This window comes from Rhinoderma darwinii, chromosome 6 (genome assembly GCF_050947455.1).
Source record: "Rhinoderma darwinii isolate aRhiDar2 chromosome 6, aRhiDar2.hap1, whole genome shotgun sequence".
In the NCBI taxonomy this organism is placed as follows: domain Eukaryota; kingdom Metazoa; phylum Chordata; class Amphibia; order Anura; family Rhinodermatidae; genus Rhinoderma; species Rhinoderma darwinii.
This window is the reverse complement of record NC_134692.1, coordinates 31,675,835-31,695,534: the sequence shown is the minus strand read 5'-3', so window position 1 is coordinate 31,695,534 and position 19,700 is coordinate 31,675,835. Positions and strand designations below refer to the sequence as shown.

Here is a 19,700-nt window from a genome sequence, read left to right as displayed (position 1 = left end):
CGATGTTCAGGTTTGGGAGGCCCCATAAAGCAAATTTCTAATATACCTTGAGTTTCACTTGCTTACACATTTTCAAGATCTCTGCTTACTATCAGTGAATAGCAACATTATTGTTTACCAGTTTCAGCTGTGAGGACGGTACAATTAGCCTTAGGAAAATACAATATTTTGTACACATGTGGGAGTACAGTGAATACCATTTGTGTAAATTGAATCTTATACTGTTTTTTTAATATCAGAATACATTAATCCAAACACGTATTCACCTAACCTCAGCCGAACTTGTTAAGATGATGGATTACTTCATCTCTGAATTACTAGCCTGTGAAATGTTTTGAAAGACTTTATATTAGTCGCACATGGTGCTTATTCATCAAAGCTTTACTGAGGTGTTGTAATGATAACAGGCCCAAGTGAGACTTCCTAACTCTTACCTAAATTATAGAGTAGAATACTTTTCTTGAATGACTTGCATCTGGCAACTTAACTCTATATGAAAACCAACTGGATGGACAATAACAAAATAAATATATAAAATGTGTCTGACAGTGGAAATAGAAATATGATTGTACAATGATATAGTCATTTCCAGTGAAAAACGTATTGCGTCTAGTGCCGTACATGTCCTGTTATCGTGTTTAAATTTTTACCTTGTCCCATCAAATAAAGCAGATTTTACTGATATCGACTGGTGCTAGACTTCTCTATTCTGATCCATATCCGTGAGTCTTGGGCCTGTTCCCCGAGCCCATGTCTACAAGCAATGCTGTTTCTCTAGGGAGGGAAGCCCTGAACAGATTCTAGACACTCAGTAGCAAAGAAGATGAGAACTATCCGGGCTGGGCCTTCTCTCTCTCTCTAAGGGCGCTCTAAGGGCTCTCATAGAGCGCATGGTCTGCCTCTATGGCATGTTTGCTGGTAACTGCAAAGTAGTTCTGACTGTATGTTACATTGGGTAAAACAGTAGGCACATGAATGGCAAATGCTCTATGCAGGCCGGCCTTCGGTTGGATGGCGCCCTGTGCGAGATTCTCTATTTTGCCCTCCACAAACAAAAAAAAATTAACCACATTAATAGACATGCACATACTGGAACATATATACTTTATATACATAGGAGGCACCGATTTAGACATACAGACAAATATACATTCATATATATACTGACACACACACACACACACACACACACACACACACACACACACACACACACACACGGTCATATACAAATACATATAGGTAAATATATAGACATAGAGACACAAATATACCCACACAGGCACATATGTATAGAGTACAGATAATGTTGTAGCGGTTACCTGCAGTCCAATGTAACACCACAGATAACACACAGTGATAACTCTCTGGTTACAGATAATGTATTAGGTTACATTTACACGAGCGTGACATATTCACGCGAGTGAAAAACGCGTAAATCTGGTCCGTGTGTGTTGCGTTATGCATTGCGTTTTTCACGCACTGGCAAAGCACTTTTTTTTAAATGGAATTGATGCGCAAATCACGCACCGCACATGGATGTGCATCCATGTGTGGCATGTGGTTTTCACACACCCATTGAGTTCAATGGGTGCGTAGGTGTGTGAAAAAGCACCAATATAGGACAAGCAGTGAGTTTCACGCAATGGACTCTTGCTGAGTGAAAACTCACGCATGTGTGAACGGCCCCATTGAAATCGATGGGTCCGTGTGCTGTGCGTTGTTTCAACACACAGCATAGGGACGTGATTCATGCTAGTCTCAATGAGGCCTTCGTGTTACCTGCAGTCCTATGTAACACCACAGATAAAACACAGTGGCACGTGCAATATTGTTGGAATGCACATCCACCATACATACACATATAGTGTTAAGAGGTTAAAGGGGATTTCAACTTTTTAAGTGGCAGCAGGAGAGGAGGAATTCAAATAAAAAAACAGCCCATACTTGCCTCTCTCCTCCCAGACGTTCCTGCGCTGGGGGCTTCTGTCATCTCTATTCTGTGTGTACACAGAGCGGCTGCAGCGGTGACATCACATTGAGGCCGGATTCACACGAGTGTGTGCGTTTTGCATGTGCAAAAAACGCTGCGTTTTGCGCGCTCAAAAGGTCCATAACAGCTCCATGTGTCAGCAGCGTATGATGCGTGGCTGCGTGATTTTCGCGCAGCCGCCATCATTATGACACTCTGTTTGTATATTTGTAAACAGAAAAGCACGTGGTGCTTTTCTGTTTTCATTCATACTTTTTACTGCTGTTGCGCGAATCACGCGCGTCACACGGAAGTGCTTCCGTGTGCTGCGCATGATTTTCACGCACCCATTGACTTCAATGGGTGCGTGATGCGCGAGAAACGCACAAATATAGGACATGTCGTGAGTTTTACGCAGCGGACACACTGACTGTCTGAACGGCCCCATTGACTAACATAGGTCCGTGCGAGGCGCGTGAAAATCACACGCGTTGCACGGATGTATATCACGTTCGTCTGATTAAGCCCTGACCGTACATCACCGCCGCAGCCTATTACTGGTCTCAGCTGAACACCGCAGAGGCTATTAATAGGTGTACCATCAACATGAGGTCACCGCTATGTACTAACAGAGAACAGATCTGACGGGAGCCCCCAGCGCAGGAACGTCTGGGAGGAGAGAGGTAAATATAAGTTCTTTTTTATTTTATTTTAACTCTTCCTGCTGCTTCAACAAAATGTTTTTTTTTATTTTTTATTTCAGACAACCACATTAAAGGCTATGCACACCTTTGAAATAGTTTTTTTTTTTTTTTAAATCAGTCAGTGTGTTTTGTGCAACTTTCTAAATAAATACTTTTTACTGTATTAAAGACTCTTTTTTTACTTTTTTAGATACAGTTGCTTTGTATTCTGTATACAGAGCAGCCGTATCTAGCGCTGAGACCTGAATCCGTCAGGTCAGTGGGACTGACTGGTTCAATGTCTTAAACTTTTTTACCGGTCTTTCACAGACACATGTAGTATCCATTCTGGAATTGCAGCAAGAGCATTACATTTTCTGACATACAGTAAATTTGTAATAAACTTACTTGACAGCAAATGGGACACGTTCAACTGTAGTCAATAGTCATGTTCAGACTTTGTGCAAATGACCTTGACTCAGATTAAACAGCAACCTCGGAGTCCCCTAACAAGTAGGTCCCCACTAGTAGCTCTTCTGAGCACATCAAGTCATTTTGGTTTGAGATGCCGAGACGTGCTATTCCTCAGACCTCTCTATTAGTTTGTGTGCAGTCAACTACTTAGTGATTTGATGGCTTTGGTTAGAAACCAATTTTCAACGTCTTAGCTTTCATTCTTATCTCCACGTGGCAACAGTAGATCAAACGCAGTATATTAAAAATCATTCTGAAAGGAAGGCTTTAAAAAAATGTTACATAAATTGCACTTAAATAGAGCCTATCAAAATGATTAACAATGCACAGCAGCTCAGACAGAAAAGACGTATGAGCTGTGGACCCCGCACCTCCCTCGGTTTGGCAGATACTATTTCAACTCTATAGCGTAATGCAGTAAAGGGAGACTAAATGCTTCATTATTTACAGCAATAACTTCTGGTAGATAGAAATAGAGATACTGTTAAACTTTTCGCTAAAAATATGAAGTAAAAATGAACATAATCTTATCATTATGGGATTTTAAACCAATGGTAAGTAATCCAACAGTGTAGGTTTTTTGTGACAATATACTTAAAGGGATGGAGACGAGCGATCGTTACTCCGATCGCTCGTCCCCATACATTATCGTGTCGGAAGTGCGTCTCCCTGTTTACACAGGGAGATGTGCTGCCGACAACGATAATATTTTACTTTTTCAAAACGATACGATCAGCAGATGAACGAGCATTATATGAACGCTCATTTGCACGATAATTGCCCAGTGTAAAACCCCCTTTACTGTTGTAGGACCTGCAGAGATAAGGTCTGTGCAGCATCTAAAGCCAGAGGGCAGAGAAGCAAGACTCCACAAGAGGAGAGTGTGAGCTGCTGTGTAAATGTATGGGGTCTGGTCTGGAGTCTGCATTTAGGGTGTCTGGCCTGGGGTCCGCATTAGTTTATGGGGTCAGAAGTCTGTATTAGTTTATAGGGTCTGGTCTGGAATCTATATTTAGGGGGTCTGATCTGAGGTCTTTATTTAGGGGGTCAGGTTTTGGGTCTGTATTATGGGTGTCTGGTCTGTGGTCTATATTAGTTTAGTGGGTCTGGTTTGGGGTCTTTACATTCAGGGGTTTGGTCTGGAGTCTGTATTTATGGGTTATGATCTGAGGTCTGTAGTTATTTAGGATGTCTGTTTTGGGGTCTGTATTTGTTTAGAGGGGTCTGGTCTGGGGGCTCTAATAGTTTTGAGGTCTAGGGTCTACATTTATTCCTTAATCTGTATTTATTCTTGGGTCTGAATTTAGGGGTCTGGTCTAATGTCTGAATTAATGCAGGTCTGGGTTTTGAAATTGTTTAGGGTCTGGTCTGGGGTCAGAATTTATATTGCTATATGTAGGCTGGGTATGGCTGTAGAAGAGTGGCTAAAGATGCCTCCGCAACTCTGCAGTGGTCAAGAGAAGTCATTAAAGAGGTCTGGGCTGGAGGCAGAAGAAAAGGAAAGAGAAGGTCCACAATCAGAGAAGATGTCACCTGTGAATCACTGGATTTATAGAGGAGCTGTCACCTCCTTGACATGTCTGTTATAGTAAATTATTGTATTCCACAAAACGTTTGTGTATCCCAGGACTAATAGACAAATGGGTGTTACCATTCCCCTTGTCAGGAGGATGTGTCTCTACACTGTGTCCGCAATGATTAGACACAGCTCTTTGACAAGGGGATTGATAAAACCAAGTTGTCAATTCTAGAACACAAAGGTGGTGTTGACGGTGAGGCAGGGCAGCGGTGGGGAAAGAGGGAGGCCCAAGATTGGAGAATAACACAGGCTATATGGTCTACTTAATCTGCCACTGTACTCCTACTGATCCTTAGAAAAAATAGATTTGTGTCTGGTATTGTAATACAGCTGTATTCAAGAAAATGCGGCTGTGTTGTGATTCCTACATCCAGATGGGTCAGGAATGGTGCTGTGTAGGCCAATCAGAATACACTTACATATCCTAGGAATACATTTTAAGAGTGAATCTAAAAAAAAGTAATAATAATTTAATAAAAATTATTTGGTTAGGATTGCTCTTTCATCTTACAAATAATACTTACCTGGGTCCCCATTATGCAGAGAACTTGGGACTTTCTGAAAAATTTATATTCCTACATGGAGCAGTGCAGGGGTGAAGCTATAAGAGCTGCAGAGGTAGCAGTACCAACCGAGCCCTGGTGCCTGATGGGACCCAAAGGCCCTCTCTCTGCCGCATAAGAAGACGCTAGAATTATAAATGACACAGAATAGGTGGGTTGGCATTATAAAATTGTGGCCCAAGAGCTACAAGTTACGCCTTTGGAGCAATGGCATTATCCACTGCATCCCCAGATTAAATAAATACTTCTTAAGCTGGCATATCGAGCAGTTGAAGTATTATGAAAAAAGGTGGGGTGATTATGTTCTGGAGGAAACTTGAAATCTGAATCCTAAGGTTCTCCACATTGCAGGATACTAGACAAATAAGGTTTGGGGCAGGTGAGATCCAATTGACCTACCTGCTGTGTACTGTGTATATACTTTATAACACTATGCTCGCTTTGTAATATCAGACTCCTTAAGCGAAGATATAAAAAAAAGCGATTACTCTAAACATTAAATTACATTTTTTCCAAAGTATAAATGGTAAGTTACATTATTCTATTGTTAAAGACTCAGGAAAAATAGATAAAATCAATACACACCGCCCCCTAACCTAACTGACACTATAACTGTAATGGCAGGAAGGGGGTGAAGGGAAGGTGAGCCCTAATCTACCCACCGCCCTGTCCCTGCGTACTTGCAACGACCCGCCCTAGGCGACGGGGTACAACTGGGCGGCGGTCCCTACGCTGACTAAGTGCACGGGAGAACAAACAGGGAACATGCAAGGGAAGGGGCAGTAGCCCACGGAACGCCGAGGAAACGGAGTGGTGAATGAGATGTCAGGACCAGGATGAAGTGGAGTATACCCAAGTGAGCACGGAGGAGGAAGCAAGCCGGAGGCAAAGCAAAGCGGGTTAAGCAGAACAGCAGCAAGGCAGAAGCATGGCAGGAGCAGGCTGGAGCAAGCAGCAGTGGGGCCAGGAATCCAAAAGAATTACAAGCACTGAGGAGGAGAACACAGCAGGTAATAAAGGACAGGGGGCGGAGCTAACTCAGACTGACCAGGCCGCGATAGGCTCTCCCACTCCTGAGCCTGCCACCCTGGTTGGTGGGAGATGGTGTCAGTCGAACAGGTCTGGCCTCAGGTGTGGATTGATTAATCCCAGGAGTATACCTAGACGTAGTACCTGGCAGATCCCTAACAGTACTCCCCCTTTTATGAGGGGCCACCAGACCCTTACTAAGAGGACCCGGTTTAGTAGGGAAGAGAAGGTGGAACCTCCTGATCAATACCCCAGCGTGAACATCACGGGCAGGTACCCAAGTCCTCTCCTCCGGCCCGTACCCTCTCCAATGGACCAGGTACTGGAGGGAGCCCTGGACCATCCTACTGTCCATAATCTTGGCCACCTCGAATTCCACCCCCTCAGGGGTGAGAACGGGAACAGGAGGTTTCCTCGAGGGGGACCAGGACGGGGAGCAGCGTTTAAGGAGGGAGGCATGGAAGACGTCATGTATGCGAAAGGATGGGGGCAGCTCCAGACGGAAGGATACAGGGTTGAGGACTTCAATGATCTTATAAGGCCCAATAAATCGGGGAGCAAACTTCCTGGACGGGACCTTAAGGCGCAAGTTCCTGGACGACAACCAGACCAAATCCCCGACGACAAACCGGGGGTTAGCAGAACGTCTACTATCCGCCTGAATCTTTTGTGCGCTCTGGGACGCCTCTAGGTTCTTCTGCACCTGGGCCCAGACAGTGCACAGTTCCCGATGAACATCCTCTACCTCAGGATTATTGGAACAACCAGGGGAAATGGAGGAGAACCTTGGGTTAAACCCGAAATTACAGAAAAACGGGGAGACCCCTGACGAGTTACTGACCCGGTTATTCAGGGAAAATTCAGCAAGGGGAAGGAATGAGACCCAATCGAATTGACAGTCAGAGATGAAACACCTTAAATATTATTCCAGGGACTGGTTAGTCCTCTCCGTTTGGCCATTAGTTTCGGGATGGAAGGCGGAGGAGAAGGACAGATCAATCTCCAACTTTTTACAAAAGGCTCTCCAAAATAAGGAAACAAATTGTACCCCTCTGTCAGAAACGATATTGACTGGGGCCCCATGGAGACGCAGGATGTGTTTCACAAACAAAGAAGCTAACGTCTTGGCGTTAGGTAGCTTCTTAAGGGGCACAAAGTGGCACATCTTGCTGAAGCGGTCTACTACCACCCACACCACCGACTTGCCCTGAGATGGAGGCAAATCGGTGATAAAATCCATGGAGATATGGGTCCAAGGTCTCTGGGGAATGGGCAAGGAACATAGTAGGCCCGCAGGTCGGGACCTAGGGGTTTTGGACCTAGCGCAAACCTCACAAGCGGCGACGTAAGCCCTAACGTCTTTAGGCAACCCAGGCCACCAATAGTTTCTGGTAATGAGGTGTTTGGTGCCCAAGATGCCAGGATGACCAGATAGAGCGGAGTCATGGTTTTCCCGGTATTGCAGGGGAACAAACAGTTTGTCCCCAGGGACGTTCCCGGGAGCTGCACCCTGATCAGCCGCGATATCAGAAGCTAAATCAGAATCCGTGGCAGAAACGATTATACCAGGGGGTAAAATACAAGCAGGATCCTTCTCGGAAGGAGGATTGGCCATGAAACTACGTGACAGGGCATCAGCCTTAATATTCTTGGACCCAGCCCTATAGGTAACCAAGAAATTAAATCTGGTAAAGAATAGTGCCCACCGAGCTTGTCTAGGATTAAGCCTCCGGGCCGATTCTAGGAAAACCAGATTCTTGTGATCCGTAAGGACCGTTACCTGGTGTCTGGCCCCCTCCAGGAAGTGCCGCCACTCTTCAAAAGCCCATTTAATGGCTAGAAGTTCGCGGTTGCCAATATCATAGTTACTCTCCGTGGGCGAAAACTTCCTAGAGAAGTAAGCACAGGGGCGGAGATGGGTGAGGGAGCTGGTACCCTGGGACAAGACGGCCCCCACTCCCACCTCGGATGCGTCAACCTCCACAATAAATGTCTCCTCTTGGTTGGGCTGAATCAGCACGGGGGCCGAGATAAAGCACTTCTTGAGGGTCTCAAAGGCCTGGACGGCCTCAGGGGGCCAATGGAGGACATCAGCACCCTTGCGAGTAAGGTCCGTAAGAGGCTTAGCGACGACCGAGAAGTTGGCAATAAATCTCCTGTAATAGTTGGCGAACCCTAAAAAACACTGTAACGCCTTAAGGGAGGCAGGTTGGACCCATTCCGCCACAGCCTGAACCTTGGCAGGGTCCATGCGGAATTCATGAGGAGTGAGGATTTGCCCTAAAAATGGTATCTCCTGTACCCCAAAGACACATTTTTCAGTCTTAGCAAACAGATTATTCTCCCGAAGGACCTGGAGCACCTTCCTGACATGCTCCACGTGGGAGGACCAGTCCTTGGAAAACACCAGTATGTCATCAAGGTACACAACAAGAAAATTACCCAGGTAATCTCTCAGGATTTCATTAATAAAATTCTGGAAGACAGCAGGGGCATTACACAACCCAAAGGGCATGACCAGGTATTCGAAATGACCCTCGGGTGTGTTGAACGCAGTTTTCCACTCATCCCCCTCTTTGATGCGGATAAGGTTATATGCCCCCAGTAGATCGAACTTAGAAAACCATTGGGCTCCCTGAACCTGATTAAAAAGATCCGGAATCAAATGAAGTGGGTACTGGTTCCTTACGGTGACCTTATTCAGGTTACGATAATCAATGCACGGCCTAAGACCACCATCCTTCTTCCCCACAAAGAAGAAGCCAGCACCTACAGGAGAAGTCAAGGGGCGAATGAAACCCTTGGCCAGGCATTCTTGGATATACACCCTCATAGCTTCACGTTCAGGACATGAAAGATTAAATATCCTACCCTTAGGAAGCTTGGCACCAGGCACCAAATCGATGGCGCAATCGTAATCTCTATGGGGGGGCAACACCTCGGAGGCCTCCTTAGAAAACACATCGCGAAGTCCTGAACAAACTCAGGAAGCGTGTTTACCTCCTCCCGGGGAGAAATAGAGTTAACAGAAAGACATGACATAAGACATTCACTACCCCATTTGGTGAGATCCCCAGTATTCCAATCAAATGTGGGATTATGCAACTGCAACCAGGGAAGACCTAATACCAGATCAGACGATAATCCCTGCATCACCAGTACAGAGCACTGCTCCAAATGCATGGAGCCAACCAGGAGTTCAAAAACAGGAGTATGCTGAGTAAAATAACCATTAGCAAGGGGAGTTGAGTCGATACCTACTACAGGGATAGGATAAGGTAAAGCAATAAAAGGCATTTTTAGAGACATAGCAAATTCCACAGACATGATATTAGCAGATGAGCCAGAATCCACGAAGGCACTGCCAGTGGCAGACCGGCCAGCAAACGAGACCTGAAAGGGAAGCAAAATTTTATTGCGTTTCACATTAACGGGAAATACCTGTGCGCCCAAGTGACCTCCCCGATGATCACTTAGGCGCGGAAGTTTTCCGGCTTTTTATTCTTGCGCCTGGGACAGGTGTTCAGAAGATGCTTGTCGTCCCCACAGTAGAAGCAGAGACCATTCATTCTGCGAAACTCCCTACGTTGTCGAGGGGACATGGAGGCCCCGAGTTGCATAGGTACCTCCGAGTCCTCCGTGGAGGGGCGAGGAGACGGGACCTCGGGGGGGATCGCAGAAAAGTCAGAGGGGAGCACATTGAAGCGTTCAAGCTGACGTTCCCTGAGACGTCGGTCAAGTCGTACTGCTAGGGCCATAACCTGGTCAAGGGAGTCAGAAGAGGGGTAGCTAACCAGCAGATCCTTCAGGGCGTCAGATAATCCTAACCTAAACTGGCACCTTAGAGCCGGATCGTTCCACCGAGAAGCTACGCACCACTTCCTAAAATCAGAACAGTACTCCTCAACCGGTCTCCTACCCTGACGTAAGGTCACCAGCTGACTCTCGGCTAAAGCAGTCCTGTCAGTCTCGTCGTAAATGAGTCCGAGGGCAGAGAAAAAGCGATCAACAGAGGAAAGTTCAGGGGCGTCAGGAGCCAAGGAGAAGGCCCACTCTTGGGGCCCTTCCTGGAGTCGGGATATGATGATACCCACCCGCTGGTTCTCGGAACCTGAGGAGTGGGGTTTAAGGCGGAAATACAGTCTGCAACTCTCCCGGAAGGAGAGAAACGTCTTACGGTCCCCTGAGAACCGGTCAGGTAACTTGAGGTCGGGTTCTAGAGGTGAGGTGAGGGGAACTACTACGGCAGCGTCACCCTGGTTGACCCTCTGGGCCAGGGCCTGGACCTGTAGGGAGAGGCCCTGCATCTGCTGGGTCAGGGTCTCAAGGGGGTCCATGATAGCGTCAGCGTAGGGGAAATGGTAGACTAGGTAAGAGGCTTGTAATTATGTAATGGCAGGAAGGGGGTGAAGGGAAGGTGAGCCCTAATCTACCCACCGCCCTGTCCCTGCCTACTTGCAACAACCCGCCCTAGGCGACGGGGTACAACTGGGCGGCGGTCCCTACGCTGACTAAGTGCACGGGAGAACAAACAGGGAACACGCAAGGGAAGGGGCAGTAGCCCACGGAACGCCGAGGAAACGGAGTGGTGAATGAGATGTCAGGACCAGGATGAAGTGGAGTATACCCAAGTGAGCACGGAGGAGGAAGCAAGCCGGAGGCAAAGCAAAGCGGGTTAAGCAGAACAGCAGCAAGGCAGAAGCATGGCAGGAGCAGGCTGGAGCAAGCAGCAGTGGGGCCAGGAATCCAAAAGAATTACAAGCACTGAGGAGGAGAACACAGCAGGTAATAAAGGACAGGGGGCGGAGCTAACTCAGACTGACCAGGCCGCGATAGGCTCTCCCACTCCTGAGCCTGCCACCCTGGTTGGTGGGAGATGGTGTCAGTCGAACAGGTCTGGCCTCAGGTGTGGATTGATTAATCCCAGGAGTATACCTAGACGTAGTACCTGGCAGATCCCTAACAATAACAGTATCCTTCTAGAAGAGAATAATCTAGTTTGTCTGCTATCTTGATTGTAGAAATCACATAACGAATTATCTATATGTCCCAGCATGCCTTGTCTACTCATCACATAGGGAGGTGTGACCAGGTAACATTTAGAAGAAGCTGTAGTTATATAGAGTCCTGTGCAGCAGCATGCAATTCACAGGCAGGATGCAAACTACAAACCATTAGGTCTCATTCAGACGATCGTAATAGTCATCCGTGTGCTGCGCGTTGAAATAACTCACAGAACATGGACCCATTCATTTCAATGGGGCTATTCAGACATGCGTTGTTTTCACGCAGCGAGTGTCAGTTGCAGTGAATTTCACGCATGTTCTATATTGGTGCGTTTTTGCGCACCTAGTCACCCGTTGAAGTCTATGGGTGTGTGAAAACCACAGACAGCACACAGACAACGTCTGTGTGCTGTCAGTGTTTCAATCATCAGAAAAAAAGACGGACGTGAAAAACACATGGCACACGCAAAGCACATGGATATGAGCTGTAGGAAAAATTCTGTTTTCTACGTGCGAAAATTGGACACGCTCATCTGAATGTAGCCTTACAGAGAGGAGCAGACATGACCAGTTGACAGTTGCCGTCCATCATCTGCAGGAAATGAGAAGCAGCCTGTAGTGACAACAGCAGAATACACAGCGTAATGCAGATTTACAGTTGTCACCAAATGCATTCTTTAATTGTTACTGTGCAATGGCCCTGACACTTTCTGCCTGATTGTTTATTATTCAAAAACCTACAAAAGACAGCAGTGGCATCGGACATCATGATCACAGGTGAGAATTCACATGGGAAACTATGATTTTTCCTGGAGTTTTCCTTTAAAAAGCCCCATTATAAAGGTATATTAATTGGCTTAATATCATTTATGTCTATGTTCACATGGCGTTAGAGCCTTACGTGCGGCTTATGTACAGGGACAGTTCCCGGGGCATATGTCAAACTTATCCATAGGCCCCCATTCACCAAGCATATGCAAAAAGAGTGGCTTTCTAGCAAACGCCAGGCCGGTATACGTTGGTAAACTTTTGTTTGCTGTGTAGAATAGCTATTCTATAAAGCGGAATACAGTAAAGAAAAAAAAAAAAGTATAACACGCGGTATACATTATTTTTTTTTTTTACCATGGGAGCCTATGGGTGACATATGCCACTGTATGCCTTTAAAGTGGCATACATTTCAACCTCCTGTCAGAGGAATACATCGGGAATTCTGAAAAAAAGGTTCTAATGCTATGTCAACAGAGCCTTCAGGTCTATTCGCACAATGCAGTTTATTGCTGCGATATTTGCAGTAATCCATGAAATAAACTGCAATTTGGCTGTGCCGTGGGAATAGACCCTAACAGGTTGCCTGAGCAACATACCATTCCATAAAACATTTCCCATAAAGCACAGCTAAGGCTTTATTCACATCTGCGTCGAAACTCCGTTCATGGGTTCCATCGGACCATTCAGTCAGGGGAACCCATGAACAGAATCCAAACGGATCCGCTGCAAATGACTTCCCATTTGTCACCGTTGTGTAAGGCTTCCGTTGTATTGACGGACTCAATAGCGCAGTCGACTACGGTATTGATTTCGTCAAAACAACAGAACCCTTACACAACGGTGAGAAATGGAAACCATTTGCAGCAGATCCGTCGCAATTGAAATCAATGGTGATGCAAACGGAAGCCTATGGTTTCAGTTTGGATTCCGTTCATGCGTTCCCTTGACGGAAAGGTCAGACGGAACCCACGAACGGAGTCCCGACGCAGATGTGAACGAAGCCTTACTTTGCATCATGGGAAATCTAGTTTGCCAAAATCTGCAGTATGAAAAGTTGTTCATTCTTTCCCTGGAGTGCTGCGTGCCTGTCTGACAGGTGGCGTATTATGTCAGCTTGCATTTTGTTCTGCATATTGTGAGACGTATCCCATATGTTGCTTGACTTGAACTCGTTAATCCCCCATATTTGGAGCAATGGGAATTATTAGCTACTTGTGCACTGCGAGAATTTATTTATAAACCGAAGAACAATCAATGAGAAACACAAACCTTTATTTTCTTTTGAAGTAATAAAAAGCCGGGCAGAATAATGCTGCCTCAGTAGTTTTGATGTCAGCCTAAATGTGTCTTCAATAAAAATTGTTCAACACTATCATGGAGGAGTAAATGGAGATGTTTTATTTATCCCACACTAAAGCTGTCTGGATTTGATTACTTTTTAATAAAACTAAGGCCAGAAATTCATCACATCAAGCTGAAAATAAAGACTTAAAACTGGTGCAACGTACAGCTGTGTCACAAAAGGGGCCGGAAGCAGAGGCTGAAATCGCAAGATTTCCCCCTGTTGTTGAAGTGTTTATTGGAAGATCATGAATGGGACATAGGAAACTCGGATGAAAGAGCAAAGAGAAAGAGAAAAAACAAAACATTTGACATGGAAGGATACTTTGATCTCTTGATCCAGCCACTGCTGCAGGGCAGATTTTTAAGGATTGCTAGGAATACAGAAAGGACCTCAAGATTCCAATTCTTTTAATACAGAATTATAATATGGTGTAAGTACCAAGGTATTATCCCAGCCCAAAAGTCGTATCAGTAGTTGTAGATCTTACGACAGATGTCAGAGGAGAATGAGTTTTTGCTGCAGTTTTTTTAATATATGGTCCTGTTCTCATGTTATCTTTTTATTTATTAGACATCATATTTTTATGTATAAAAACATTAACACCCTTAATGACCAGAGTATAAGCACATTCTGGGCTTAGGAGTCCAGTGGGCAGCCTCAATCAATGATCAATAACCTTCCATGTATAAGTGTGCACACAGAAATTTGTCAATCACTAAGTAGAACCGCCCACTGGACTCCTAAGCCCAGAATGAGCAGAGGTTTACTTAAATAAATTACAAGTTCTACTGAATTATTTTCCCACAAAACTTTACATCTATTTTTTCAGCTTCTCCTGCTGCCTGCAGATCGGTCTGAATTTGAAATCTGCCCGGTCCACTTTAAAGAGAATTTTCAACCAAAATGTAAAGTAGCCATACATTAGTAAACCAGAAGTTATAGCCGAGATTAATATTAACAAAACTTTGCAATCTATAACTAGTGAACTGGGCCTTCTCAGCATATTCCTGACACTTGATACGGGCCAATTTAGCAAACCACCGTATAACCGTATAAAAACCTGCAGTATACTAAACAACTTGTGGGTACTTTAAGGAAAATGTGTGACATAATGGCTCTTTATGTTTCATCCCATTATCTTCTAATATCCCAATTAAGTTGGACAGGCACATTAGATAAGTTTAGGCTGGATCTGAACTTTTCAGCAAATTCGACCAACCGTTTATTGTGTAGAGGGGCAGCCTGCGAAAACAAGATCAGACATACCCAGATCTTTGGTCCCTTTGGAAAAAAAGTCGCTGCCAGTAGTGTCTGCCAGCCGCTTACACCCCTCTCCATATTGAAATAAACAAGACGATCAAAGCATGTATAGTTATGCGGAAGTCGAGAGGAGATAATGGTCAGCTGAGTAAACATGCGGCCCACAATTATGCAATGCAATGGGTAAAATCGGTGGCTAAATCCGCTCCAAGATCCGCATCAAAATCAGTATTTAACACACATGGATTTTGGTGCAGATTTCTAGGCTGGATCAACAATGTAATATTTACGTGATGAGTGAACCCGACCTTAGTCATCTTACGAATCATGCAGTAATCTGTGACTATTAGACCATGTTCACACGTTCAGTATTTGATGAGGATTTAGGCGTGGATTCTGTGCCTAATTTCTCACTAAATTTGCGGACATTCCGCATCCAATGCAAAGGAATTGGATTTATGTGACCCCATTCACATGAAGTGAAAAAAATACTAATTTTAAAATCCACAGTATGTTTATTATTTGCACAGATTCAGCTCTGAAAAGCAGCGAATTTGCCACCATTGAATAATAACGTGGGTTAGTCTGCGGGCGAATCTGCTGGCACATCGCAACAGATATCTGAGTTTTAGCCTTGGATTTCTGTCGCGGATTCTTTAAAAAAAATAAACGTCACTTTTGCCTATGGCAATGGTGTTATGTAACAATTGGTGTCGATTTATATCTAAATATATTACATTATATGAATCTTCACATTGAATGATAGCAAGCAGAGATCTTGAAAACTGTAAAGAAATGGTACGCAAAGTAGTTTGGAAAGTTGTAAAACTATATACAAAAAATAACATTTATTTGGTGCAACCGGAATACCCCTTTAACTTATTGAGTGAATGAATGATTAACATACTGAGTTGTGAAGCCACTATATTACAGAAACTTTGCAGATATGCTCCAAAACTCTGACAGAAACACACGCTCACTAATTTACCCATTCTATTTGCTTTCCTTGGCTGTTTCCGTATTTCCTATAAATTATGTGGGAGATTATATTTGTCACAGTGGCTTTTGAGTCTTGTTATAATGACAGAGCGGGTTTTTTTGTAGCCATTTGTTTCTTTTAGAATTATTGGGATTTTAGTATGTGAAAATAATGAAAAGAAATATACTTTTTTTTTTCAAGTAAAGCAGCAACACTAAAATAGAATTTTATATTTGCTCCATCTTATTTTTAGGCTAAATGTGTCAGGGCTAGGGTTACGAATATGGTTGGTGAAAGGGAGGGGTGTTACATTTGCGAAAATATAACCATTATAGAAAATCCTGTTCTCCCTGCATTAAACAGAAAACATTCTTACCTTTTTTGAGTAAGTCTGGATTAATGTACAGAACTTCAGCTGGAGGCAAAAAACGTTCCTTGCTCCGCCAAAGTGGATAGGTCCTCCTCAGGTATGGAGTCTGCTGCTGATAATAGTTTGTAATATTCGTCCTCTCCATCTAAAACTTTGATTTGGCTAAATGGGACAAGGGGGATAAAGCAAGGAATAGTAATGAATTACTCAGCAGAGATTTCACGTCTTCTCAGCGAGCAGACAACCGCATCATTCCTTAAAAAAAACCTAAAAGGGATTCTTTGATAGAATGCAAATAAATATTAAATCGAACACATGATGTGCACAAAATTAGTAATTTACTTTGTATAGCAATTCAGTCCCCAAGAGAAGATATGGTGCACTTTAAATGCCACACTTCAATAGACTCTTATTGTAAAGTTTTGTTTCCTTTATGAACTGCAAATATTCCTCCTATTACGCTAGAGAAAATGTGTCTGTTTTTTCTTTTTTTCACAAACAGCGCCACTATTTTCCATGGGCTATGTCTGGTATTGCACCACCTGGGGTGCATGACCAGTATATCCATTTTTGTATGTCCCAAGCACCATGATTGCAAGTGTCATGGAGGGGGCCCCTTCAGGGCTCTCTACACTGAATGCTCGACAGCCCCTACCTTTGCCTACCCTGCTGATGTTGCCAAATGCTGGAATGGTCAATCAAGGCCATGGGGTAGGTGTTGGGCAGGGTTTACTCGCCAGACTTGGGACCACCCTCTGGGCACTTGCGACCTAATTTGCATATTCAAACAAGTTAATTTTCTCTAAAATGCTAATTCTATCTGCAGCCACGAAGTTATGTTTAAACATGTTTAAGTCCCCTACCTGGCGAGGTTATTAGTCTAGTGGCCATAAAGGACCTGACAGACTCCCTTTCTCTTTAAAGCGATCCTCCGATCCTGCAACAACATTTTAAATATGACTGGGTATATGGAGTAATATTACTTTGTTCCCTCCAGTTGCGTCCCACTGCCGTGGATGTGTCACTTTGGGGTCTCCTCTGTGTTGTTTCAATATGGCTGCAGCGCTTCTTAGACTACGAGTCTGAGATACTCCCACTGTTCTCGGATTGGCCAGAGCTCCTCACGTGAGAAGTTCTGGCCAATCCGAGAACAAAGGGATTCTCTTAGACTCAGTCTATAAAGCGCTGTGGTGATTTTGGGATAACACAGAGGGGACCACAAAGTGGCGGATCCATGGCAGAGGGGCACAACTGAAGGGCACCAGGTAATAAACACCATATACTCCATCACATTTATAATTTCATCCTGGAACCGTAGGGTCGCTTTAGTCTAATGCATCTTGGTTAAGTTATTAACTGTAGAGATTCAACATCCGCTTCATCCCTACTAAATCAGTAACGGTTACTCAGCTTGATCTATAGCAAATTCGTTGCTCACTTTTATAGGTAAGTGACTCTGCATGAGTTAGTATGTCAGATACACATCCAGGGGCCAATATTAAATAATTTCAATGTTTAAGAATTTCCCTTTTTACAAAAGGACTTCTATTTACAGTTGTTAAAATGAGCATAGATATTTACCCAAGTTTCCTCGGCTTCCTCTTGCTCCCTTGATATTCTAGAGTTCCCTGCGGGAAGGACCAAGAACACGCTTTCAGAAGCTAAGCAGGGAGTCGTTAATTTTTAATTCAAAGTGATTTTGTGTTGAATGCAAGCAGATGCTGATAATATCACAAGTCAAAGCATAATTTTTTTGATCAAAGGGTTCAAGTGAGCCTGATGAAGCATGCATGTTGGTTTTCTTTGATAAACCACATCAATTATTCACCGTGAAAGGAGACATCCTGATATGAAAGCAACAGATAAAGGGCATAGGCACATGTTCTGCCAGCACAGTGCTAAGAGAGGGGATGGAGAGATGGGCTGTTACAATGGAGGAAGGAGGGAAAGGTTGAAGACATATTAAAAGGAGCAAGTAGCGGTCTTCAAAACCATCAAGTAATCAAGAGAACTCCATTTTTATTCAATAAATAAAAGGGCCTCGTAAGGAATCCGGGATAACCGATGATTGGTGGAAAATAGCAAATTTTACAGAAACATTGCAATAAAATTCTCAAAAGAAAATACTAAGAAATTGATTGAATGTTATATCGGAAAATGTTATATTCTCAACAAAATCTACAGAAAACATAGAAATATATAATAATTATTTTTTAAATAACGTACTAAAAATACATTATTATCCCCAAAAAAACAACACAAATGATGGTGCATTTTTGTGTTTTTAAAAAAAAAAGAAAACAAAAAGCAAAACACACAAAAATGCACCATCACAACGTATGTAGGCTTTTCTTTACACTAGTCACTGCTGAACAGAAATTATTTTTATTAAAAAGAGCCTGACCCCTCACCCCTTTAATTAAGATAGTCATATACAGATTAGAGGAAAGTTGGATGAACCTGCTGAAGTTGGGTGATCTGACGTGTATGGGGATAGTCTAATGGTCTCTGGGTATAGAAGAATCACACATGCTGCATTCAACATGTCCAATCCTTTGTACCCCCAGAGGTCTGTCGTTGCTAGTAGTATCTGGCAATGACTTACTGCCCTCTTCTTCTTGAAATAAACATGCATGCTCGGGGAATCTGAGCATGCATGTTTACAGGGGAAGTTTGGGGAGAGCTAACTGTCATCGGACAGCTATCTGATGTGAATTCTCCGCTTAACTGGTCCATCACTTTCTATGTAGCACTGATAGTAGAGAAAATCTTATGTAAAGCACCCTGGCGGCCCTATAATCAAAAACATACTCCTCACCATACAGAGGAATGCAATGAGGCAATAAATGTAGCAGGTGCTCATGTCCTTCATTTAAGAAGGTTCTCTAATATACTACCCAACAAGTGTGGCAGGATCTGCTGACAAGCCAACTTTTATAGGGGCTGTCAGAATAATGTCTGGGGGTATCTGTCAGCCACTCCTCTGCCCTTCTCTCTTGAAATTACATGGTGGGAGTCAAGGATATTAGTTGTGATAGCGATCTAATAAATATGGCTGCCTTTACTCCCGTATGTTATGTGTTCCACCAGTTCACCAATCTGATATTTATCCCATTGAAAAATGTTAGCTCTTTTCATTGAGGCATGATATATTTTTAGCTCTTTATTTTTTTTATCCTGGGTCAGGCTGGCCCAGGAGAGGATCTTCTGATATCATAATGGTGCCCATCCACAAGAGGGTTCTCGAGGCCAAGCAGCAGATAGCCCATTTACAGTTAGCAGTGGTCACTTTTTTAGGTTGTTTCACAAAAAAAACATTAGTCCTTAGTTATGATATGGCCTTAGTGTAAAATGGTAACAACATAAGTTATGCCTATTTTTAAATGGATTATAGACTCTCTCATTTATTTTTCTCCGCTGAGTCCAAGCTTCCTCAGTCTGATACTGTCTCTTTTACTTTACTCATAGCCGCTTTAGACTCACATTGATTTGGTTGTAGTACAGGCTGTCCTCGGGACTGTTCAATGTTTTGGGCTGCTGACAACGTCTTCTTGTTGTCCTCAACTTTTGTTCGTCTGTAACGAGAGAAATTACTGTTAAGTTATTTTACATCACTAAATGTCTTGGAGTCGGGAAGGATTTTTTTTTCCAAAGATGAAGATAATTTGT

At 43.7% G+C, this 19,700-nt stretch overlaps 1 protein-coding gene across 1 annotated transcript in view; it reads right to left on the bottom strand.

Annotated features, from left to right (window-relative positions):
* Positions 1 to 19,700, bottom strand: part of MYO3B (myosin IIIB) — a 134,989-nt gene that overhangs the window by 11,993 nt on the left and 103,296 nt on the right. The window contains exons 24-26 of the mRNA XM_075829432.1: positions 19,515 to 19,606; positions 17,613 to 17,659; positions 16,038 to 16,193 (exon numbers count right to left, since the gene is read on the bottom strand). Coding sequence (XP_075685547.1) covers positions 16,073 to 16,193; positions 17,613 to 17,659; positions 19,515 to 19,606 — 260 coding nt within the window. The 3' untranslated portion in view covers positions 16,038 to 16,072. The remainder of the gene's footprint in view (positions 1 to 16,037; positions 16,194 to 17,612; positions 17,660 to 19,514; positions 19,607 to 19,700) is intronic.